General features: G+C 42.1%; 1 protein-coding gene across 6 annotated transcripts; it reads left to right on the forward strand.

The window, feature by feature from the left end:
• The first annotated feature begins 483 nt into the window (after nucleotides 1-483).
• LOC122871353 (ubiquitin carboxyl-terminal hydrolase 15-like) lies at nucleotides 484-24,820 on the forward strand. 6 transcript variants are annotated; one of them, XM_044186365.1, is made up of 22 exons: nucleotides 487-686; nucleotides 1,461-1,588; nucleotides 1,959-2,089; nucleotides 4,384-4,510; nucleotides 5,161-5,306; nucleotides 6,768-6,829; nucleotides 7,269-7,358; nucleotides 11,473-11,620; nucleotides 12,069-12,242; nucleotides 12,867-13,025; nucleotides 13,327-13,551; nucleotides 13,654-13,737; nucleotides 14,188-14,282; nucleotides 14,596-14,784; nucleotides 15,033-15,151; nucleotides 15,295-15,576; nucleotides 15,961-16,031; nucleotides 16,691-16,806; nucleotides 16,918-17,067; nucleotides 17,757-17,860; nucleotides 18,698-18,786; nucleotides 22,023-24,820. In XM_044186365.1, exons 1-22 carry the CDS (start codon nucleotides 598-600, stop codon nucleotides 22,374-22,376), a joined length of 3,132 nt encoding a protein of 1,043 aa, XP_044042300.1. In that variant the 5' UTR covers nucleotides 487-597; the 3' UTR covers nucleotides 22,377-24,820. The 6 variants fall into 6 exon arrangements, 5 of the variants coding, with proteins under 5 accessions (XP_044042304.1, XP_044042300.1, XP_044042301.1 ...); XM_044186366.1 differs by lacking the exon at nucleotides 7,269-7,358 and having other exon boundaries at nucleotides 488-686; XM_044186367.1 differs by lacking the exons at nucleotides 487-686; nucleotides 1,461-1,588; nucleotides 1,959-2,089 and adding an exon at nucleotides 2,992-3,093.
• The last annotated feature ends 1,744 nt before the right edge of the window (nucleotides 24,821-26,564 follow it).

The following is a 26,564-nucleotide window of genomic DNA, read 5'->3' on the forward strand; positions in this document are numbered from 1 at the left end:
ACAAGTCCACCAGGTTACGTTTTGCTTTACACATTCATTAGTGATTATGATAGAGCACAGCAGCTGTTGACAAAACCAAGGTTTGCATAATGTTCCTCAGCAAATTGCTGAATGTACTGTATGTATTTTACTGTTTCACAATAGCACAGAATGTATAATTTCTGATCAGGAAAATTAGGTTAGATCATGGGATAGTTATGCCAAAAAAACAAACAAACTCCAACTTGGTCCATTGACAAATTCTTTATGGAATGAGGCTCTGCTTAGAGATATTTTACCCCCTGTATTACACACTGAGCTCATACAGTGTGGTAAAAATGTTAAATGATATAATGCCCCTGGCTGGACAAAGAGGTGTGTAGCTGGTGACGACTGTTTTTTAGAGGGGTACAGTTTCTTAGACATCAAGAAGGCTGTGCAGTCACAATGATGGGGCATTTTTGGACAATTTTTCTAGAATAATTCTACCACTGGGTGTCATGCTTCTCCTCTACTGCCGGTGAGCTGATGATTGGCTGAAACAGCGGCGTCACACTCTACGTGCCTCGGTGACGCCCCACACTTTCCCACCATGCAACGGGTGATGTCCGAGGAAAGATGGCGGAAGGAGGAGCGGCAGATCTGGATACCCAGAGAGGAGAGGTTGCGGCACTGTTGAAAACACAGCTAAGAAAGGGAGACACTTGGTAAGACTTGAGCTGAAAGCTTTGCAAAGACGCCGCGTGGCCGTCGGCTGGCTCTGCCGAGGCTGTCAACGTCATGAAGGATAAGAAAGTCGAGGCGACGGGCCGTGTTGACAGTTAGCTCCGAACTAGCTAACGGGAGCCTGTCAGCTTCATGTGTGTCAGCTTGGCAGGCTAGCGGTGCTTGCGCTGACGCTATTAAACTGTCAGTGAAGAACGATAGACCCTACATATTGTTTACATTAAATGTTGTATTCTGTTGATTATGTTCGCTAGCTCCAAATTACCATCTCGCTTTTTATCTGATGACATGATCTCAGTGAGGCTACATTTCGATTGGCTGATGTAGTTAGCAGGCTAATGGCTAATTGGCTAGCCTACCGAAGCTCCAAGTGGTTTGCCAGTCAGTGGGTTCATCTGTCGACTTCGACAGGGCGGAGTCGGAAAAGAAGCACCTGTCAAAATCACAGAGCCAGCTGGCCAGGCATGCAGCAACCTGAACTCAAGCCGGCGTCAACGGTGCTACTGTTACAACTATCAATCTGTTATATTTGCCTCTCAAAGTCAGATTTGTTTAGAATACTGACAGCGAAGTAGCCTTCACCTGCCGAAGTATTTCTTTTATCACCATTTAACGTGTAATAAGGAATACAAAAGCTTTGGTTCACACTTTAAAGCTTGTTGCACGACCCTTGACCCTTGAGCAATCTGGGCTCATTAGCAGTGTCCCATTTTGCTTTATCAGACCTGAAATAACACTGCTTGCCTTCTCTGCAGGTACCTTGTGGACAGTCATTGGTTCAAACAGTGGAAGAAATATGTGGGATATGACAGTTGGGACAAATACCAGATGGGTGACCAGAATGTCTACCCAGGACCAGTTGATAACTCTGGTCTTCTCAGAGGTAAGACAGATGATGCTTCACCTCCTTATACCTTAAATCACCATTAGGGATATATTTCTAATTACTGTGTGGCCTTATGTTACACCACGGACCCCTGGTCAGTATAGCTTTACCATTCTGGAAGTAGTAACAAAGAGTTCAGAGGAAAAGGGAACAAAAACAACATTGTTGACTGACTCCATAGAGTAGCCTTTTTGGGGGGTTCATAGAAAGCTCTCCAGCATACCTTTTTCTTTGTGTGTTTTGTGTCGTGTGAGACAGTCAGTGCAGTGTCACTGGTGTAAGTGTTGTCCCACAATGTGCTTTCTCTCCCTCTGTCTGTCTGCCTGCTTGTTTCTCACCCTTTCTCTCATCCCCTCCCGAACTCTAGATGGGGATGTGCTGGCCATCAAGGAGCACCTCATCGATGAGCTTGACTACATCTTGGTCCCAACAGAGGGCTGGAATAAGCTCGTCAGCTGGTATGGATTGACAGATGGCCAAGAGCCAATTGCACGCAAGGTAAGGGTTCAGTCGTGAGCATAAGACTATGAATGGATTTGATGGATGGAGAGTGTTCTGCTCACTGCATTATATAACACCAGCAAAGTTGGTTTTCTCTGATGTAATGTAATGTTAGGTTTAGTAGCTATGGTGTGTAGTGTGGCTTGTTGGGTTGAAAGGGAGAAATGTGCGCTCATACGGCCATTTGAGATCGGGATATCAGGAGTGTAGCACAATTGTAATAGAAACTTGAGTTCTGGAACAGTGTTGCTCAACATAAAATAGTAAAAGACAGCCAAATGATATTAGCTGTATCTTTTACTACAGTTCTTCACGATAATATTGATATGGATCCACTGCTGCTCATAATACATTATTAACAAAAAGAATAGCAAAAGACAGTTAGGCACAACATTTAGTTTGGAATGGAAGACTGTAGGTTTGTGTGTAATCATAAGAAATGCTGTAGTATGTAGTGATTGGTTGACTTGATTTGCCAGTTAGATGTACAAAGGTACACTGTGCACAGGAGCTGAAAACAAATAAAGATTATACTGATATATTGGATATTTACCTTGCGTGAAAAGGACACAACAATGATGGTGTTTTTCATTAATTTTTTTCAGCTTTTCATTCATTTCTGCCATGAACTGCAATTATTTCTTTTAGGGTTAATAAGTACTTCTACTCTTATTTTGTACAGTGAAACAAACCACTGAATGGCTGTATGTGGTTACAGTTGATTAGTCAGTGGAATACTTCATGATGGTGGCTACAACTTAACAGGACCTACAGTATCAAATCCCCCGCTTCAAATCTCGCTAGTCATGGCATCATGGCTGCTAGAAGAGGTTTCTCTATCATTCTCTCTCTCGTTCTTTCTCCCCCCATCAATTGACCCTCCCATTTTGCCATGTATGTCGTGGGACATATCGGGTGGCCGCAGGGTTTCTATTTTCAGGCAACGTTCTGGATGACAGAAAAGCTACATGGAGCGATCTGCAAGACACAACATGCAGGAGGTTCATTATTAGTTTTCCTCTTTTTTTAAACCCTTTGTTTCTTTTGTGGGGTTGTCATCCTGAGGTACGGGGGGAACAGAAGCGGTAAAAAGGATTTAGGAGGATTGTAGTCACAGGTTTGGCACTATGTTTCCTTCCGTTGTCCTCTTCTGGTCTGATTGCCAACACCAGCGGAGTGTTCCTGCGCGTCCTTGTTTTCTGAAGTGGAGGAATGCTGGCTGAGGTCACACTGAGAGAAGCAGCCTGAAAGCTTCTGAGAGGAGTGCGAGAGGCATAACCAGTATGGGAGGAGGGGGTGGTGGGTGGGGTAAATGGTTTTGGCTCGGCTCTGATTTGAGAAATTCTGTCAGAGTTTGGCGATGAGTTGGGCTTTTGCTCCGAGTTTACAAACACATGGGTGTTGTGCTGAGGGGTAGGGTGGGCCCACCGGGGTATTGGGGTATGGGTAGGGGAGGGGTGGAGGAGAGAATCTGAGCCGTGTGTGAGATTTGTGAAGTTGGTACTGTGTGTGTGTATATATATATATATATGTGTGTGTGTGTGTGTGTGTGTGTTGGAGGCGCTCAACGGTGAAATAAATAGGCTGGGACCCCTCAGCTGTTTCCACGAGGTGCTGCTGCTAATTTAGGCACTTCACTCAGACTCTGCTCCTATCAGGACACCAGATGAATGGCAACCAGGCCAGCAGACTGCACTTTGTTCTCCATGAGAAACAGAGTCTAGTACAACCCCAAATTTACCCGACACTTTTCATCGTGTAAGACCGCAAATAAATAATTAGTACGAGGTAATGTAAGAGGTGTACCTGCTGGGCTGATACGATAGCAAGCTTACTAGTTCCTAGTCAAAGAATAACCAGGTGATGGCTGGTGTTGGTTGACTTATGTTGCTAGCTGTAAAATCTGAAGAGTCCATGTTTGTATCATGATAAGAAGGAGGCTGTATTTTCATCTGATATAGTGACAACAGAGATTAATCTTTGGGTTTGACCACATCGGGTCTTGTGTTTTGTCTTAACATGTACCTGTTGCAACATAATGTTTTCAAGTTCCATGCTTTTACTTGCTGCAGTGGGCTAATGTAGTCCAGTTATGAAACATAGAGATGAAAATACTCATTAGAGCTTTTGCATAGTAAAAACGTAAAATGCTCATACAGTTTCTAATAATACATTATGTGCATATATAGTATTTGATAATAACGTCTGCATATATGCAATATATTTGATTATTCATGGATTCATTATTAGATTATGTGGACAGTTGATCATTACCCTGTGTTAATTTCCAGGTGGTGGAACAGGGTATGTTTGTGAAGCACTGCAAGGTGGAGGTGTACCTGACGGAGCTGAAGCTCTGTGAAGACAGCAACATGGACAATGTGATCACCAGACGCTTCAGTAAAGCTGACACAATAGGTAGGCCTGAGTCGCTGTGGAGTGAGTCATATTTACACTGCTGGTCATATTTAAGTGATTTAGATTTCATATTTTCATAACTTGATGTCCACTACTTTTCGTTTACCCCTTTGTTTTGATTAAGGCAACTTTTTCATTTCGACACACATAAAGAAAATGTTACCCTGTAAATGATGATGGGTCTTAACCAAAATGTCCACAAAACTGCAAATGTTTTGTTTTTAACACATTAATCAAAACATTAATTAACAACAGCTATCATGATCTCTTTAAAACACACACACACACTGTACACAATCATCATGTTATTTTAATCTTCACCGCTAATAACCCTCCACACTAATAAGTTATTTAATAGTGATAAATCAAAAGACATTCATTCCATTCCATGTTGAAGGAAACCACATTTCATTATATTTGCATCTGTCAAACGTGTGCAATCACGCCCCAGACTTATGCAGGTTGCAAACATAAGAATAGATGAATTCACTGATTAGTTCCTCTTCGTGGTTGAACAATTGTTAAAGAGTCTTTTTCTCTTTCCATTCTGCAAGCAAGTGTACGTAAACTCCTGGCTACTTCTGTTTTTAACCATATAATGTGAACCACAACCTTCTTTCTTTTCTGATAATATTAACGCTTTGCTGCAGACATGATAGAGAAGGACATGAGGAAGCTGTTCAGCATCCCTGATGAGAAGGAGACCAGGCTGTGGAACAGGTACATGAGCAACACCTTTGAGCCTCTCAACAAACCCGACAGCACCATTCAAGACGCCGGCCTCTACCAAGGACAGGTAGGGACTTATTTAGTTTTATCTGAAATCGTCACAAAGTGAAAACATTTTGGACACCTCTGCAGGGTTCTTTTCCCAGAGTCAGCTAAAAAAAATGTATTTGACAAAATCGACACAGAGCTGTCTAAATATGGCTTGCTATGTAGACAGTTATTATTCCTGAGCTCAGTGAAATATGCTCTAGTTTCAATCACCCTTCTCAAATAGCTTTTCCTTATTTGTGCTCTCTGCCAGTCAGCCCTATAGGCCACAGCAGAGTGGAGCTTCAGAAAAACCTTATTTTTCTGCTTTGTTTGAATCTGTATCCAACAGGTTATCATGACCTGCAGAGGGCAGTCTAACTTATCTCAATGTCAGTGTGTTCTAGCAGGCACAACATTTATTTTCTAATCAATCGTTCTTTATAATGGACAATGAAATCATTTAAACGTTGTAGGTGGTACTGTGACGAGTTTCTTCTTTGTTCTTCAGTTGAAGTTTGAGTCTGTTTAGGTGGCACTCTTGTCTTTTTCTCTTCATCACTGCTCCTACTATCTATCCACTTTCTCTCCTGGGTAAACACTTAACATAAACAAGTATGTTAGGCACTGAAAAACCTCGACATGGGGTGGTTAGAGCAACAAATGCAACACAATTAAAATCTATGGTGATGGAGAACAGCAAAGTGGAAACATATTTACATGAAAATAATATACAGCAGATTACTGAAATCATTGTCTGACTTTCTGTGGAGTTATGTTAACACAATGCGGTAAGACTGTCCTGGAATGAGATGGTTACAGCTTTGAAACCCACAACATCTGTTTGCCAGCTGCCGTGCGAGAAACTTAACCTCTTAACCTTGCAAGCTGCTTAAACTGTGCACGTATATCCTGACATCCACCTGGCAGTCAACTACAGTGTCTATACAAGCCTAGTTTAATTTAGACACCTGGCCCCAATGAGCCAGCAGCAACAGGGCTGTCCCGTTCACCAGCAGCTGTTCCAGAGGATTGTTGCCTCGGACAAATCCTCACAAAGTGAAACAGCGGATAAGATCTATCCGGCTCCCTGTCTTTCCCCATTAGAAATACATTAACTACGTACAGCATGTAAAGGAAACAAATGTTTTAGTAGTAACAAGTCCTTGGTTCTACTATTAGCTTTTAAAAAGTCAATGGCAGCCCTTCACGGTATGTGGAAAGGCAAAACGCATCTGTTCCTTTGTGTTTATTTATCAAAAAAGTATAATCTGATATTTTTGTCAAATCTGAATAACCCATTCATTGTAGTTTTATTTAACTACTTTACATTAAAAAAAACAACCTCAAAATTAATGCTACTAAGGTTTTTTCTCAGAGTGCAGACGACAACTTCAATTTCAGTCGACCACAGTATAGGCATGCAAATACTAAAACGTTTGGTGTCTTTGACCTCGTGGAAGCAGATGGAGCCCTCTTTTCTTTCTGCCGTCCCCCACAGGTTCTCGTAATAGAGCAGAAGAGTGAGGATGGCACATGGCCCCGAGGCTCCACGGCACCCAAGTGAGTGAACGGCACATCACCTGGATTATATTGCTTTGTTGACTGAAGGAAAAAGTTACCACAGAAATAGAATGCAATTTCCACGCTGTATCAAAACATTACTGTTGATTTACCAAAAGATTACACACAGGCTGTGTATTATTGAATTGCTAGGGACTTTTTTACTTGGTCAGATGTGACACAGCACCAGAATCCTGTCTGAAACACCTTTTTAAACTTTCCCTGCAATGTCACTACAGCACCTCTTCATCTTCAAAAATGTCCTCTCTCTATGGCTTTGCCTCAGGCTACCTCTTCTGCTTGACCTTTTGTTGCTGACATATCCCTCTATTTTATTTGAATTCATCTCAGTTTTATTTAATTGACACTCGCACACCTTTCTGGAACAGCGCCTTATTTTCTCCACTCTAACTCATGATCTATTCTTTATCTTTTGAAGGTCATCTGGTGCTTCCAATCTCTCTGCTTTGCCAAAGATCTCGCCTTCATCTCTCACAAACAATCATAACAGCAGCTTCAACAGCAGGAAGTAAGGCTTAGTAGTGGATTGACTAGCTGAGGGGTGGGTTTGGATGCTAACAGCCAGAAATGGAGTCTGGAGTATTTGCTCAGCACAAACCTTCACATTAACTTTGCTGGAATTTCAGATTGAATTGGCTTATGAAGTGGTAGTGGGTTAAAGAAAGAAATTCCTGCAGAAATGATGTGACTTCGGTTTGATCTATTTGAACTTTTTCTCAGCTCTCTTCTGCTCAATTTACACTCATTCCTAATTCAGTCGTACTAAATGAAGCAGCTGACAGTATCCCAGTATGAAGTCTGTTGAACGTTGTTTTGTACAGGTCTATCTCTGGCTGTGATTTGGGGCTTAAAGCTATGTCATGATGATGCAGTTTCAGCTGTACGAGCTGATAGCAGGGAGGGGAAGGGGCTTACGAGGGATCGATCTCTTTGGAATTTTCTTCAGCGATAGCAGTGCTCTCTAGAAATGGCCCCCCGGTGCCTCTGGGGGCCTTACTCAGCATTTAATTGTTAGTTGATAGTTCGCATCTGATTTTCTACCTTACTGATTGATAGCTCTGGCTAGAGCTGCATGATTATGGTTAATGTGATCATTAGTTTACCCATTAATTTATGCTACAAGGTCTTTATTTCACCCATGCTGTCTTACTCAATCACAACATTTGAATATAATGTAATATATATAACGACATATCAGCCAAGTATTTGGGTCACAGCTACAAGCCTGAGACAGACTTGGCATAGAACATTAGTTATCTGATTTACCACCAAGGTATATCCAAATAACATGATCTACTTTAACTAAATTGTTTTCATATTCAAATTTAGAAGGATTTTCCTAAGTTTGATCTGTTTTTCTACTTTGCTGATTGCTATATTTTTCAATTATGGCCTATGTTATTATTTCTCGGCCTGCATCTCTTTAGGCCGCGTTCAGACTGAATTTAGCCCTGGGAGAAAAAACGCACACCCCCTCGTATGAATGAGGCCAGTCCGGCTCCGTCAAAAGAAATGGAGGCGCGTGTACAAGCCTGCAACAGATTTGGCACTGAATCTTTCCAACTGTTGGTTATCTTTAAAACCAACATACCTCCAAATAAAAGAAAATAATCCCTTTTGTTAGTAATCTAAAATGCAGTTATTTTCAAAGATGGCCTCTGTAAGATTTGACTGCCCACATCTCCATCGTTAGTCTCATTTTGGTTTCATGATTCACGTTTTACATTCAATGGTTGTTAAAGCCCGCCTTTCCAACTTTGGGCTCCCTGAGTCATTCTAGTATTTAACAGCACCCCTGATACACCACATCAGGAGTGTCAGAGGTGTCACAAAATTTGCTAAACAAAAAAAATGTTATTGGTAATCATTCAAGAAGAAAATCACAGTATATGCTTAATCATGCAGCTCGAGTGCTAGCCTACATTTTCTGAAGCTTTAGTGTTCTTCACCATGTTAACCCAAGAGGCAGGGGTGACAGGAACATCTCAAATATCAATCAATCAGTCTGGATTTCTTGCTATGCCAAAATGAATCACAATTCACTTTCTTTTCAACTTTCAGTTTCTGTTTTCTGAAAATGTGGTTCGTTGCTAAAGCAATGGGACCTAGAGGCTCTGTCAGCCCTCTGCTAGAGAGCACTGCTCGACTGTGGGTGGAGCTTTCACCTCTGCTGTCCAGTAGACTTTACTGTCCCCTCCTTCCACCTTGTGTGTGTGATTTACTGCATGCTGGAGTGTGTCTATATGTGTGCGTCTTAGATATAGACACTCTGCATTGCATTTTTTTTTTTTATATACTGTTGGAATGCAGAAATAATAGCCACAAGCTTGGCCACCCTGAAAAATCAATATTGACTAAGAAGGAAGGTGTTAAAGTACACTGAGCCTATCCTTCCTACACTCACTAGCTGAAAAGAAAATCTCTCCAATTATTTTTCAGTACAAGTACACTATACTGCTGCCTTGTACTGTACTTACTTTTGTACATTTGGGAGTATAGTTACACATTGTCATTTCACAGCTCTGCTTTATATTGTTTGATGGCAGTGGCATCTTCTTTCTGCACAGTTTTGGTGGATTGTGGAATGTACAGAGTGGGTGACTTGGGGAAATTGGATCTTCACTCCCAGCAGCTCTCCTGTCCCTGATTCACTGTAGTGCCAGCGCTGTCGTTTTCTCTGAATTATGCATGGGGCCTTTTTTTTCATATGAAGTGTTCCCGCATTACATAACACTTATCTTTTTGATTTTGCGGTTTTTGGCCTGGTTGGTTTAGCCCCAGTAGTGATCCTCTGTAACAGCAGTAAGTGTCACTGTCTTACCAGGCAGTGTCCCCTTATTCTGGCAGGCAGTCTTTCTCTCTCTCTCTCTCTCTCTCTCTCTCTCTGTCAGTCTCTTGGTCTCTTTACCACTCCTCTTCCCTGAGCTCATTGCGATGCACACATTCTGCAGTCTAAGTGACCTTCAGAATACATTTCATCTGCTCCTGCTCCTCTCATCGCCTGCCTCCACACACACATAACAGCCCCTATGATGAAACCAGCCCTTTCTTTGGGTTTATTTATTTCAACCCTCCCCTTTAAAAGCCCTCATACAGACAGCCATGGCATATTAAAGAGGATGAAAAGGGAGTGTCAAAGTGTGTGTTTGAGGGGTGCTAACAGTGTCATAGGGTGTAATTTAACCGGGAGAGGGGGGAAAATGAGAGCGAGAATTTGTGTGTCAAGATGAGAGAGAATGCAATATAACGTGTGCAAGAATGTAAGAAAAGGGGATAAGTTGTGTGTTGGCATGAGTGAATGTGTTAATGTGTGTGTATATCTGTGTTGGGGGGGTAGAGAGATACTAAGAGAGAGTCAGGCCTGTGAATACTGCAGCCTCAGCTGGATGCAGTGGATCAGCTGCTCCCTCCATCCCCATCTCATTTCTCTTCTGCCAGCCAGTGTCCCCCCCCCCTCCCCAATTCTCTCTGCCTATCCCTCCCTCTCTCTCTTTCTGTGCACCTCTAGCTTCGATAGCAGTAGTCTTGAGCATCCTTGCTGCTGCTGATGCTGCTATAAATATCTGCTGGTAGCCGTAGAGCGGCAGAGAACAGCAGGCAGGCCAGAGGGAGGAGCAGAAGACCAGAGGACAGGACAGGACAGGGGGAAGGGATCTGAGGCAGAGAGGATAACAAGATGACAGGCGGTCGAGCTCGAAAAAGAAGAAGGGGGGAGAAGAGAAGAGGGGAGCTGCTTCGTTAGCTCTAAGAAAGAGGAAGAGTGTGTTTTTGTTGGTTATTGGCCTGTGCTGGACTTGGAAGTCAAATTTAGGTCTGAACTTGGTTCGGACTATATCCAAACTGCTACTGGAGCTACTGGAGCTGCACTGGGTTGAGCTGAGTTAACATTTGGTCTCAACAGTGGAGACTGGAGCTGGACTTTCCTTCCTGGCCTAAAGAAACCAGGCTCTGCATGCGCTGGACTCGAACCGAACTCGAACCGAACCGAACCCCATTCAGGCTGCTGGTCATCCAATTTCATGTGGACATGCGGGCCGGCATGGGCCGGGGCGGGGCTGAGATGTCATGCTCCTGTGTTGCTGGTGGTGCCTGAGGCCTGAGGCGGTGGAGCTGGACAGCAGGAGGGTGGACCACCGCGTGCTGAACTGCGAGGCCACTGCCTCCACCGCCATCACAGCTGTTTCCCTTGACCAGTGGGAGCCAGAAGCAACCAACACTGCCTTGCAGCCCTCCCAGAGGTCTGCTGATTGCTGCAGTTGGGGAGACCTAGCTTTAAGCTCTCTCTTTTTGTCTAGGAAGCTTGAGAGAGTCTTTTGGGGGGGTTCATGGGTTTGGATTGTAGTTTGTTTTTTTTGGTCGAAGAGGAATTAGTGGAAACTGAAGCTGTATATTGGCCTGGTGATATTTTTTAATGTATTGTTGAGTGTATTAACAACTTTATCTTGATAACCAGGTATATACTGTTTTTAACTTAACATAGATGTAGCCACATTACATTTATGTGTACAATAGGAAGTTCATAACCTTTTCTTTGCTTTTCTTCTTTGCTTGTAGCAGTTTGACAAACCCTACCCAACCCTATATAACCTGCCTGTTTGTGCTTTTGTATGTTTATTGCACAGTGTGAAGAATTCAAGCTATAGTCTGCCGTCCTACCACCCCTACAGCAACAGCTATGACTACTCAGACCAGAGCAGGCAGAGTGAGCGCTCAGGCCTCTGTGGACTCTCCAACCTAGGCAACACCTGCTTCATGAACTCTGCAGTGCAGGTAACAGCATGCCTTCAGGAGCTCGACACAGTATGGAAAGTTATCCTGATTCTTTTCAAGTCTTCAAAGGTTTGTTTAGTCTAGAAGAATTTTGAGTGCTGCAGAAATGTGTATCACTGTAATGTAGATGACAAATGTAGATGTGTTTGAGCTCCATGGTTTGTGCCTGAAGAGACATATCTTCAGGCACAGACCAAGATGCTACCTAAGAAAAAAAAAAATTATAGGCTATTTGCCAAGGAATACTGAAGCTGTTCTGAAGGCTCATAGTGGTCCATGATGGTCCAACACCATAATAAGACACTTTTTGTTTAATTTGTCACCAATATGTATATCTACACAGGTACTTAAAAAGGGACAGTGACTGCATGGATGTTTGAAATGCAGATCTTGTGAGGAGCCTAAATCCATCCTCTGCTGATTATTGTCCTCTCCTGCTTTTGCGCAGTGTTTAAGCAATATCCCTCCACTGACGGAGTACTTCCTCAAAGACAAGTACACAGATGAGCTGAATGAGGACAACCCGCTGGGCATGAAGGGGGAGATTGCCAGAGCCTACGCCGAGCTTATCAAGCAGCTGTGGTCAGGCAAATACAGCTACGTCACCCCAAGGCCTTTCAAGGTGACTACCAGGAAAGATAGTAAAATTCTGTAAGCAGTTTTGTATGTTGGGTTCACGACCAATATAGTGTACTGTTTATACATTTTTGGAATTGACGGTCTGTAAAAGCATTGTGTCACCCACAGTAGCCGTTATCTTTCAAAGACTGATGGAGCAGAAAGCAAAAATATGTCTTTGGAATATAAACCATATTATCATTACTACTCTGAAAAATACAAACGCACGAGTAGGAAAAGAGCAAACCAAGAATGGCCAAACATACCAGTGTATAAGCCTGGTGAGTGAAGGGTTTCAAAGTACAGCTATCACCACTTTGAATTCTTAAAATATCTAAAAGTTTCAAACAGTTTCAAAGTTGCCCTGCTAATATCAGTAGTTGGGTTCAGGCTTGCATGGAACTGTGGGGGCTAAATCGACAAGTGTCTGGTGATGAAGTCTATAAAGACACTAAAACCGATGGACTACCCAAGAAAGCACCTGAGCATGTTAAATGTTTGTGCGAATGGACTAATTTAATTTAATCAGTTTCTAATATTGGGCAGAAAGTAACCTAGTTTTCCTTTTTTCCTTCTGTTTTTGTGTCTCTCCCCATGTCATTTTGTTCATGTGTTTTCCATCCTCCAGACCCAGGTGGGCCGCTTCGCCCCACAGTTCTCGGGCTACCAACAGCAGGACTCTCATGAGCTGCTGGCCTTTCTCCTGGACGGCCTTCACGAGGACTTGAACCGCATCAGGAAGAAGCCCTACATCCAGCTCAAGGACGCTAACGGCAGGCCTGATAAGGTGAGAGAAACTAAAGTATTTTTAAATTCCAGATCTTAACGTGTATGTAGCTGGCCAAACATTAAAAATTATGAAAAAGTGTTGCTCACTCCCTAAAAAATATGATTAAATATGTCTTTTCGCATTTGATATGAGTCATCTATATACCTATTTATAGATTGTTCAAACAATCATCCCTTCTCAATAAGCACTGTCATTTTTCTTAATGTTGTGTTTTACTTGAGATTTTTTTTAATTTTTCACATTTTTAGATTTTACAGTCTTTTATAATAGCTGGTTTGTGCTTTGCTGTTTATCTCAGGTGGTGGCAGAGGAGGCGTGGGAGAACCACATCAAGAGAAACGACTCCATCATTGTGGACATCTTCCATGGCCTTTTCAAGTCCACCCTGGTGTGTCCTGTGTGCGCTAAGGTCTCTGTGACCTTTGATCCTTTCTGCTACTTGACCCTGCCCCTGCCCATGAAGAAGGAGCGGACACTGGAGGTCTATCTCGTCAGACTCGACCCTCTGGCCAAACCCACACAGGTAACATGCGATGCCTGGGAAAGCACCTGAAATGTAGTACCCTGACATACATTATGATTTCACATGAAGGCTGTAGTTAACGGTGATGTGTTTCCATTTCAGTACAAGCTGACCGTGCCGAAGGTGGGCTACATCTCTGACCTGTGTACCTCCCTCTCCAACCTGTCTGGAGTGGCTGCTGAGAAGGTATGAACATCACAGTTCATAGCTCTGCTCTGGGCACTAACCCTGCTCTCTTATTAGCCATCACATTATAATGCTGACATCTCCTCACACAGCACAGACCAATATAGTCTATTCCCTTTGAAACTGTTCCTGCCCACCCAGCTTCAGCAGCTAGTGGGGGGAAATGTTTGTATCCTTTTCCTTTTAGATCAAGGGAAGGATAGCTAGGAGCTGAATAAAAATGCAAAAGGGAAATAAATACAGAAGGTGCAAATGAAACAATACTCCACCCAGACCAGTTAATTAAGTTCAAAAAAGCTTTTCTCCTGCATACTGAATTATACGGTCCAAAACTCTGCTATACCAGTGTACTAAATAGTGTTAGGAATGGGTTCATATATCAGTTTAATAAGCCTATATTTCCAAGAGTCTTCTAACTACTTTTCTTTTGACTTTTCTTTTATCCCCCAGATGATTGTAACTGACATCTACAACCACCGTTTCCATCGGATCTTCGCCACCAACGAGAACCTCAGCAGCATCATGGAGAGAGATGATATCTATGTGTGAGTGTCAAGCTTTGGCTGACAGGCATACTCTGTTATCAAAGTTTTAAACAGCATTAGCATTTAGTCTGTCTTATCAAACAGCTTCATTTCTGATTGGTTTGAAGACTTCCTTGATAAATGATTACTGACAGTATTTGTGACTTTATTTAAAGATTTAAAGCATGGAATAGTTGGCTGTCCACCAGTTTAAATTGCTTTATTTGCCAAGGACATAAATGTGCAGGAATTAGGATTTCACTTCTCACTCTTGCTGCTAACGTGTAGCATATCCAGTGTGACTTCAAAACCGACCACACACTTCTCTCTGCAGGTTTGAGTTGGCTGTGAACAAGGTGGAGGATACGGACCATGTAGTGATCCCAGTGCACCTGAGGGAGAAGTACAAACAGTCAGGATACAACCACACCAGCACGCCGCTCTTCGGACAGCCCTTTCTCATCGCCGTCCCCAGAACCCTAAGTGAAGACAAACTCTACAACATGCTGCTCCTTCGCCTCTGGTACGTCCATTTGTCTCTGTGTTTCATCACACAGTCATTGTTGCATATTGATACCAGCCTAATGCTTGTCAACTTTGATGGCAGCTGATAAGTTTGTCTTGTCTACAAGCTACTTTGGCAGGCAATCAAGAAGCATTTAGGAGGACTATAGAAAAAATCATTTTAGCTTTAAAAAAAAAAGTAAAAACAGACTAGTTTTTAAAAACAACAACACAGTTGCTGTAAATAAAAATGTTTTATGTTTGCAGCCGGTTTGTGCGATCTTCAGTAGAAGAGGAGGAAGAGGATTGTGAAGAGACGCAGCCATCCAAACAACACACTGTCAATGGTAACGCCACTAATGGACTGCTTGAGGAGGGGTCGCCGAGTGAGTGCACAAACACAGACGCACAGACATGTTATGATCAAATACTTTACCTGTAAAAGTTTTGACCTTTTGAAATGTCCCATTTTATTTGTGCCACACAGCATGTGTCATTATTCTTTCACTCTTCTTCTGTCCTCCCTCAGGCGAGATGGAGACAGACGAGCAGGACGACGAGTCCAGTCAGGATCAGGAGCTTCCCTCCGAGAACGACAACAGCCAGTCAGAGGACTCTGTGGGTGGGGACAACGAGCTGGAGAATGGTGTGGTTGGTCCTCAGAACTCCACCAAAGGACAGCAGACGGCCGGGCACAACAGAAAGAGACTTTTTACATTCCAGTTCAATAACATGGGAAAAACGGATTTCTCCCTCATCAAGGAGGACAGCAGGCAGATCCGCTTTGACGAGGGACACCTCCGACTCAGTGGTAGGAACTGGGGTGAAGAACGGAGTAAATGAAGAATCCATTTTAGGAGGAAAATAAATCCTCACATAATATCCTCAAATACAAAATTCAAGCAAAATATATTCAGTCTCATCATCTAGTATACAATAATTTAAATTGTTATGTATTTTTTTTTTTAATTCTAGTGTTATTGGAACTAGGCATTAACATTTTTCAAATGGTGGATATCTTATTTTAATGAATTTAATGAATTGATTTATAATTTAATCACAGCACAGAAAAGTAAATGAATCATTTTGTATCAGAATTAATAACCCTGCAGGTACATGGATAAAATGATGAATGATGATGATAGTAACACTGAAGATGACTCATGCGATTCGTGTGTCTACATTCTGTTTACAGACCGCTCTTATCTGTCCTTGGACTGGGAACCAGAAATCAAGAAGAAGTTCTTTGATGAGACCGTTGTCGAGGTAAAGCCAATATCACAAACTGAAGATGTTCTCTGAAAGAGCTGGTTCACTTTATAGCATCTGTACTGTCCAGTGTAGAATATGGCGATGTGACCCAGACAGGAACAGCAGTCTTGTAATCAAAAGGCCACAGATGTGATGCCTGCAGCAGCCACCACATCCTTTAAAAAAGGGTGTTAAACCTCCACCTTGCTCACTGCAAGATGTGATGAATAAGCACTTCTGTTTGTCGCTAAAATGAAAATGTTGCACTGTTCTGTGTTCTGCCTCTTAGATTTTAATAACATGATTTTAATAACTCTAACTAGCCATAATTGCTAAATATAATATAATGCAAATAAGATGAAATTCCATGTGTGTAAGTAAACTGTAAATATTTGCTCTCTATTCATGCACTAAACCTGACCTGTAAACGTGTTTTAATTTGAAAGTAAGACACTGTCTTAAAATGGCCTTAAGACACGTTATTAGTCCATATTTTAAGTTTAAAAAGTTTTGTGAGTGCAAAAACTCATATAAGGCCACTTCAAAGTAAAGTATTCTCTGGTTTGTTCTGTTTTGGGACAGGGATGTGTCCAGTGAGACACAACAGTGCTGTGAGAAGTGTTTCCTAACAGCTGTGTGTGTGTGTGTGTTTGTGTGTGTGTGACTGAGAGCAGGACTTTGACAAGCATGAGAGCATGGAATACAAGCCTCAGAAGAAGGCTTTCTTCAAGCTGAAGGACTGCATCGAGCTGTTTACCACGAAAGAAAAACTGGGAGCAGAGGACCCATGGTGAGAAACAAACAAGTTACACGCAGGTGGTGACACCAGCTATCAGCCAAATGCTGCAACTTGTGGGGTCAACTGCATTTGCTAAAATGAAATGTGCATCTGGTCTCACAGGTACTGTCCAAACTGTAAGCAGCACCAGCAGGCCACTAAGAAGCTGGATCTGTGGTCTCTGCCGCCAGTGCTGGTAGTCCATCTGAAACGCTTCTCCTACAGTCGTTATATGAGAGATAAACTGGACTCCCTTGTTGATTTCCCACTCAGGTACACACACACACACACACACACACACACACACACACACACACACACACACACACACACACACACACACACTCAGAAAAGGCAATAAATCACTGCAGCAGAACACTGCAAATTATCCATTGTTTGTGTTTTGCCATACCTGCAAATCTGTCTCCACAGTGTATATTTTGTCATTGGTCGGAATTATAATACATTATGACAAACTCTGTTTTCTGGATTGTTAATCATTTTATGCGATGTTTGAAACATACAATATGTATTTAAATTTAACACTAGGTCAAATATTTGCTTTTGATTTTTTTTTTCCCTACAATTTTCCAGCAAAAAATAGTGAAATTTGCACATTATGAAAAAGGTGTTAGATATCAGATACCCTTACCAGATGTCAAAATACCATTAGTCTGTTAGTAGTTTGTAGTCTGTTTTTATTGTTAAAACCACATGCCAAACAACAGTTTAACAGTAGCATTTTAAACAGAAACCAAACATACTCAACAATGTGACTTCTGTTACTGCTAGCACTGTGTAATGTCTTGCTATTAGTCCAAGTTATAAAGGGTTGCTATCTGTATAGAAATATAGAGCTGTGTAGTTTTTGGCATGAAGACTTGTAAATTTCACTTGTGCGTCTCATTCATGCATACACAGCACACATTGACTTAGTTTACTGTATGATGTGTTTCCTGCAGAGACCTGGACATGTCTGAGTTCCTGATCAACCCCAACGCCGGGCCCTGTCGCTACGACCTCATTGCTGTGTCCAACCACTATGGCGGGATGGGTGGAGGCCACTGTAAGATTCATCACATATCACTGAACAGTTTAAAAGCCTCCTTTCTATTGTTTTACTGCTGCCCTGCAGTTGATTTGCTTTGTTGAGAGTTTGCTGAATAGCATATTCATCTTCCCTTTTTATTCTAGCTATGTGTTCCTCTATGCACCAACACTTCACAGTATAATCAAGAAACATGCTGTGCAAATATAGTATTTATCATATGCCTGACACCCAGTGATTACAGCAGGCTAACAAGCTTGATGTTAACATCAGTCATGACTAGTGTTTGTAGGTCCTTATCAAACAGAGCTTTGTTTCAGTCTGAAGCTCACCACAGGCATTGCAGCAGGGGTTTGCTGCATTTTGCATTGTCATTCTGATATAATTGTAGCCAATCACGCTTATGTTATTATGTTAACAAGAGTTGTCAGCGACTGGATTGTGTATGTATGTATGTATGTATGTAATATGTAGATCTATTATTCTCAGTAATGATACACAGCTCTAATCTAATTACTTTCTTATGTGCACAGATGTTATGCTGATATCCATACACAACATACTGTGTGTGGAAGTTGGGTACTCATGATATACTACTACTACAACAACCAGCTCTGCTTGGGTATCCTGTTAACAAAATGTCTGGAAATGTCTCAAGAAACAGAGCTCCTGCATTTTCAATTCCAAAATTCAATTCAGTATAGTATGATCACTAAGTGAAAGACATGATAGACACAGTACTTCTCCAAGTGTTTTATAATATAAATGGTGTGAGTACAGAATAGGACACCTGTAAAGAGGGAAACTTGTACAGTATAATACTATATTCTTGTCTTTTAATCTCACCCTGCTCAGATACTGCTTACGCCAAGAACAAAGACGACGGGAAGTGGTACAACTTTGATGACAGCAGCGTGTCTCCTGCCAACGATGATCAAATAGTGGTGAGCGTCCTCATTTGCAAAAGCCAAGCAACAGTCCTACTGGATATTCATCATAGGCAGTTTTGCTGGACACGAACTAGAATGGTTAATTTCATTAAAGTAATGTACCTCCAATGTTTTCTCTAATTGGGATTAAATATTACATTGCTAAACAGTGTAAGACATCCAACTGTGCTAATACTCCCAAAAAAGCACTAATAAGGTACTTAGGATTCTCTTTTCTGGGGTTTTGGGTATTTTGTTGCTGTTACTGTTTTTTCTTGATATATAGTAATTGGCACATATGAACAACTCAAGTCAGTAATTGAAGCCAGAGAGCCCACACTCAAACCATGTGTAGTCTCATTAAGATGTGATGACAGTGGGGGGGTATTGAGAAAGTTTGTAAAGGCTTTTACACCTCACCACCCACTAATGATTCCACTAGACATACATAAAATTAATCAATTTAAATAAAGTAAATTAATTTGTCATGTCACAGAGCACAGTCACAGCTGATACTTTTAATGATATTCACATGGGGGCAGTAGGTGGCCTGCAATCATAGTTTCAGACTCTGCAGCTCCAGAGGCAGAAATACCTGCAAGAAGTGAGAGGAGAGAGAAGAGAGAGCACAGAACTACGAGAGAGAGAAGTCGTCGAGTTAGTAACATGCATTAATGGGATTAGAATGCGTACAGATGGAGAAGGAGAGGAGGACAGAGGTGCATCATGGGAAGTCTCCTGGCAGTCTAGGCCTATAGCAGCATAAGTAAGGGATGGTTCAGGACTCACCTGTGCCAGCCCTAACTATAAGCTTTATCAAAGAGGAAAGTCTTAAGTCTACTCTTAAATGTGGTGGTGGTGTCTGCCTCCCGAACCCAAACTGGGCTCTGATTCCACAGGAGAGGAGCTTGATAGCTGAAGGCTCTGGCTCCCTTTCTACTTTTGGAGACTGTAGAAACCACAAGTAACCCTGCATTCTGGGAGCGCAGTGTTCTAGTCGGGTAATAAGGTACTATGAGCGCTTTAAGATATGATGGTGCTGAACCATTAAGAGCTTTGTAGGTCAGGAGAAGGATTTTAAATTCTATTCTGAATTTTACAGGGAGCCAGTGCAGAGAAGCTAATATTGGAGAAATATGATCTCTCTTCCTAGTTCTTGTCAGTACACGTGCCGCAGCATTCTGGATCAACTGGAGAGTCTTAAGGGACTTATTGGGGCAGCCTGATAATAAGGAATCCAGCCTAGAAGTAACAAATGCATGGACTAGTTTTTCTGCATCATTTTGAGACAGGATGTGCCTGATTTTTGCAATGTTGCGTAGGTAAAAGAAGGCAGTCCTTGAAGTTTGTTTCATGGGGAGTTAAAGGATAAATCCTGATCAAAGATAACTCCGAGGTTCCTTATGGTGGTGCTGGAGGCCGGGAAAATGCCATCTAGAGTAACTATATCTTTAGATAACGTGTCTCAGAGGTGTTTGGGGCCAAGTACAATAACTTCAGTTTTGTCTGAGTTTAACATCAGAAAATTGCAGGTCATCCAGGTTTTTATGTCCTTAAGGCATGCTTGAAGTTTAGCTAACTGATTAGTTTCATCTGGCTTGATTGACAGATATAATGTGCATGTGAGTAACAATGAAAGTTTATGGAGTGTTTCCTAATAATATTGCCTAAAGGGAGCATATATAAGGTGAATAGAATTGGTCCAAGCACAGAACCTTGTGGAACTCTGTGACTAACTTTGACATGCACGGAGGACTCGCCGTTAATATGTACAAACTGAGATCGATGTGATAGATAGGATTCAAACCAGCTTAGTGCGGTTCCTTTAATGCGAATTAAACATTCCAGTCTCTGTAATAGGATGTGATGGTCAATGGTGTCGAATGCAGCATTAAGGTCCAACAAGACAAGTACAGAGACAAGTCCATTGTCTGATGCAATTAAAAGGTAATTTGTAATTTTCACCAGTGCTGTCTCTGTGCTATGATGCACTCTAAATCCTGACTGAATATCCTCAAATAAACTATTGTTATTTAGAAAGTCACACAACTGATTGGCAACTGCTTTCTCAAGGATCTCAGAGAGAAAGAGGAGGTTAAATATAGGTCTGTAGTTGGCTAAAACCCCTGGATAAAGAGTGGGCTTTTTAAGAAGAGGTTAATTACAGCTACTTTAAAGGATTGTGGTACATAGCCTGTTAATAAAGACAGAAAGATCATATCTGGTAAAGAAGTGCTAACTAAGGGTAAAACTTCTTTAAGCAGCCTAGTTAGGATGGGGTCTAAGAGACAGGTTGATGGCTTAGATGAAGAAATCGTTGAGGTTAGATGCTATCAGATCAGCGATAATGTTGCCATAAAAATGTGTGCTTGTCCTTGTTTAATATTCAGTTAGTTTGCATTGTGTCTGTTTCCTGGACATGACTGATGACGCATGTTTCTCAGTCATAGTGCAGTTTTACCAATCAGAAAGTTGAGAGGAATATGAGTATAAATACATTTTTTGTTATTGAAAACAAATCCAGTGAAAAGACCAAAACTATGTCATTCATTTCATTTAAAAAAAATGTCAAAATGGGAAAAAATGTCAGCAAACACTAAGTCCTTAGGGCAGGCTGTAATTAATGCAGTCGAATGCAGTTATCAAAGGATTACAATAATTGCATGGTCATGTTATTAGAAGTTTTAGTGTTTAAAAGTGTTGACCCAAGTTAAGGGGCGATCACAGAGATGCGCTGCTAGAAATGCGTCTCCATCAAAACCATTGTTTTCCTATGGTATTGCCTGGCATGCTCTCCTCTCTTGCGCCGCATGTCGCGTTTTTCTAGCGGTTTTTAGACATGCACAAAAGTTAAAATATTCTCAACTTTTCAGCACAAGGCGCAGAGTCGCACCACTCGTCAATGTCAAACTTGGCCCAGGCAGCCAATCAAATCAAGCAAGAGGTGGGCTTTTACTACTTTACCACTTTCTTCCTGTTGCTTGAGCAGCCAGGTGACCTCACCTCTCTGGTGAGTATAATGCTGTTTACTATGCCAGTAAATAGGCTAACTGTTGGACAGCAGAGCAGGGGCGCATGCAGCCCCGCTCCACAGGTGCACCAGCTGTTTTGGCGTTTTTGAAGCGGTTGCGCCTGTAGCGGTGCATCTCTGTGGGATCGTCCCTTTCAAAAAGGGAATCCTGTGTGAAAACAAACAGCAGTGAGTTATTTGTGTAGCTGAGTAACTTTGTTCACTGTTGTCTTCCTTTCAGTCCAAAGCAGGCTATGTGCTGTTCTACCAGCGGCAGGACACGGTGAAAGGCACCGGCTACTTCGCTCTCGACCGCGAGGAAGAGGAGGAGGAGGAGGAGGAGGATGAGGAGGAGGAGGAGGAAGGAGGAGAAGAGGAGGAGAACGAAGGCGAGGAGAGGCAGGAGAGAAAGGCCGTCACCTCTGCTCAGGGCGCCTCGTCTGCCGCCGCTCTGAGCGACGAGGAGGACTTGAACGAGAACCGGCGCAGGAAGAACAACAACGAGCAGGAAGATGAGGAGGAGGAGGAAGAAGAGGAGGAGGAAGAAGAGGAGGGGCGGGCGCCCAATCGAGACGTCAACATGAAAACCAACTGAGGCAAATGAGGACAGGAATAAATGGAGAGAGAGACTAGGATCTTTCCATCCAAAGCCATATGGACACACAGCATGGCAGCGAGCGCCACCTGGCCCACCCAGCGGCTCGGACTCGGCCGCTTGACAGGCGGAGCCACTGCGGGGATGACGGCTGTTAGGTCAGGGAGCTGCCGCGATACGCAGCTCTAAGAAATCAGGGCCCTCCTGTGTGGTTGGATCACTATGTGTGTGTGTGTAAAGTGTGTGTGAGTGTGTCGACACGTCCATTCGTTTAGGATTTGCTCACCTGCTCTCTGAAAAGACTCACTGAACGACATTGGGGAACGATTTCGAGGCTTCACAGTACTTTGGTGTAGCGCTCTGAATCATCCTCTGCTTTTTGTGTTCCTTTGTTGTTGTTTTTTACATTTTTTTGAGAGCAATGCATTGTTGGCATATCATTTTATTATCATTTAGACCTTGTAAATATTTTAAACACTGAATTATATCGGGTTTTCATGATGCGCTGAAACATTTTGAACTTGCACAATCACCAACCATCCACCTTTTTTATGTATTATTGCCAGACATACTGCAAATGTTTAACAGCGACTTTGTCTCTCAGAGGGTTCTCACATAAAACGCTTAGGAAGCCGCCTTGTTAGCCATTGGTGAAACGTGTCTATAGTCTAGACTCAACGTAGAGAAGTGATGCTCATAGTTGTGTGGTTTTATGAAGTGTCGAACAGCCAAACTGTCCTAGCTTTGTACTGCTGCTGCTGCTACTGCTGTGATCTTGCATTTTAGACAGATTATTAATGAACTGGCATGAACCTTAGTGATATAAGGTCCTGCTTTCGCTGTCTCTGCTCTCTGTTGATAATTTATATTTCTTAAAACCTAAAATAAAGCAGGATTGAGAAGTTATCCAGCTAACTTTGCAAAATAACCAAATGGATTCTAACTTTGCATATTTTATCTGCAAAAATGAATTAGTAAAAGCTGTTACAGAAGTTTTGAGTGTTCAAATCCATAAGCACTCTGTCTTAATCAACTCAACATACTGTGCAGGGATTGCAACAAATTTCTGTTAAAAAGTTAAATGGCAGACTCGTAGATCCTACGCCACAAATCTCCTCTTCAATGCTCCCTCTTTAAGTTATTCACAGGTGGTGTTTAAAGCTTTACCACGGCTCTGCGCTCTTCCTCCTCCTCATAATCGAGGCACTGTGAGATTAGAAACATCGGTGATTTCGCTGACATCAGATGGGTCATCTCTTGTTTGGATCACCTCGGCCTTAACTCTTAATCTCAGACCAGTCGCCTTTTCTTTGCACATCACTATCGCACCGTCTTTCTTGCACGGCCCCTTCAGACACCAACACTCGTGTACGAATGTCCGTATTATTTGCCTGCTTGTTATATCGGAGCCACGTCATCTAAACATTTTTTTTTAACCCACTAGAGGGCCAGAATGTATGGTTGATGCCTTTTTGATTCTCTATAGGGCCAGATTTGTTTTTTCCTTCCTTCCTTCCCCCCCCCCCATGGCTCCCTTTCTTGGTTTGGTTGAATGTGATGGTAATGGGTTCTTTGCCTTTGATATTAGCTGTATGAATTCATGGGTACTGCTGAATGCGCCCCTTTACAGAGGGGGAAACAATGCATCTTTGTGGTCCTGATTTTTGAGAATGGGTGGGGGGACAAAACTAAAAACTATGGGGTGAGTTTGCCTGAAAGGCCTTTCAGCTTTTGGGATCATGATACAGTGAAAATATTTTGTGGCAGATTGTTGCAGGATATTCCTCCATCAATATAACTCATGATAAAATCTATTCTCCATGGTGGAGTGTTATGTTTTCTTTTTCTACCTGTTCTTTCCATTGTAAACAGCATTAGCGTACCTGTTGTCGCCTCAGAATATTAGATGTGTACCATGCCTTTATGAGCATCTCTGTGCTTTGACTTCAGTGGGCTTCATTGCCTCAGCGCTGCCTTGCTTTTCGGGCGACTCACCCCATCCTGACTGAGTGAGATGTGATTGCTACTATAGGCTTATACAATATTGTACATAAGAGTTCACTCTGTGAGTGCACATTTGATAAAGTTTATTTATTTATATGTAAGCATTTAATAATAAACAGACAATATATTTAAAACCTTGGCAAGGCCTGAAATGTCGGGGGGAGGGGTGGGGGTGGGGGTGGGTTTGGGGTGGAGCAAGTCCACACATACACACTAGTTTGCAAAGTCTTGCCTGTGCTCTTGTCAGGGAGGGAATATTTTTTAAAAAAAAGGATGGTTCTGTTGTTTTGGGACTTTTTTTGTAAAAATAATCCAGACATCCTTGCATGAAGACATAACGGGGGTTTCCAGGTTTGGCTGCACTTGAGTTCACTTGGGTTTACATTTGAAATGTGCATGTGTATTTATACACAATCTTCAATAAAGTTGTGTAAAGCTTCCTACGGGTACTGCTCTGGTTTTCTTTACTGTGTGTGTGTCATTTTCTTGCCAGACACTCATCACTGTCCCTGTTGTGTTATACTGAGTATTCTTCATAAATAATCGAAGATACACTTGTTAGTTCATTCCTTAACTGGTGACTAGAAAAGGGCTGCTCCTAATCAGCATGAAAGTTAAAGGGAACTACCAAAAGAGGTGTAATTTGTATCAGGTCAGGGCTGAATAATCATTATTTTTAGTGTAAAGTAATGATGCTGTAAAAGCTTAACCTGGTGTCCAGTTCTGCAATTTCTTTATCTTCATCAAAAGCATGTTCAGATACATTAAGCTGCTTTCTGTCCTTTTTTTGTAGTAATTTAAACGAGGCTTGCAGTTTGCCTTTCGTTTTATTTTCCACTCTCTCTACCCCCGGCGTGTGCAGCAGCTGCAGGCTGATCTGAAAGGAGGAACACGGTGTTCTCTCCGGGTTCTCTGCCCGCTCACAGCTGGGAGGTTCCCCGAGCAGCGGCTCATCCTTCTGACCAATAGGAAGGAGGAGGAGAAGGGCCGGCTGTGTGCAGAACAGTGGATCACTCGCTCGGAGAAAACGGAAACCAACTTACTGTCAGTCAGCGAAAGTGATCGTTAACCAAAACCTAAAACTTGATGTGGAGCAGGGAAAATACAATGAATTTAAAAATGAATACATCTATTTTACATTATTACAGACATGAGTCTATAGACACTAAAGCTTGATTTATGTAATGACACACACGTATATAGATATATATGTATATATACTGTATATGTATATATGTGTAACCTATATGTATGTATATATATTTACTATATACATATATTTAATGTACTACAGTTAATTACCAATAGTTTTTGTAATTATTATTATTGGTACTTATTATTATTGATAATTTTAATGACACATCATACAGTATACTTTGGCCATCTATCATCCTTTCCATTGTACCAGAAAAACATCAGTGGCATTGTGCTTAAAAAAAGAAATCAACATCAAGCTGATTATTACTGACGTTACAGAGGTCATGTGTAGGGATGGTCCGATCACCTTTGTATCACCTGCATTCGTGATTTGCTGCTTTACCTTGAGAATTTCCATCATATGAAGATTTTGTCTGTAATGCAACTGTGCGTTACGGCAGTACTTCATATAAACCTCCCTGTGGTGAAAACAAGGTGCTCTTTTGGGTGCAACCAGCTGATGGCGCACTCTGACAGTTTCTCTCTTCTCTCTGGTGTTTGGAAACCCCGTCAGAGTGGGACGTCTGTGTTTTCTCTCCTCTCCGGTCGTGCCTGACGTTCCCCGCGAATTTTATCCACGCCGCTCCGCTAAATCCACTCATTTTCCACACCTACCTGACATGCGGCGTCTGCGGGGAGAAAAGGGCAAAGAAACCCGTGCATCGCACCGCTGTGGATTTGTACACATTTTTGTGTTCTGAATCGAGTGGGTTTAATACCGGGACAACTTTCTCGCACGACGCAGAGGCAGAAACAGACAACAATAGATTATAAAACAGTCTGCTGCAGTTCAGCTGCAAGGTGAAGGAGTCGATGTGGGATTTTTGCATTTTCTCACATCCAACAAAATCCCGGTAATATTTATATAGAATTACAGCTGAGTTTATTGTGACTTTTTGGTAGTCTCTTTCTAATCTCATGTGGTTCATTATGCAATCAAAGGGCTGTAATAATCATTGTTTTTCTCACAATACTTAAAAAAATGTT

This window comes from Siniperca chuatsi, linkage group LG23 (assembly GCF_020085105.1).
Source record: "Siniperca chuatsi isolate FFG_IHB_CAS linkage group LG23, ASM2008510v1, whole genome shotgun sequence".
NCBI lineage: Eukaryota > Metazoa > Chordata > Actinopteri > Centrarchiformes > Sinipercidae > Siniperca > Siniperca chuatsi.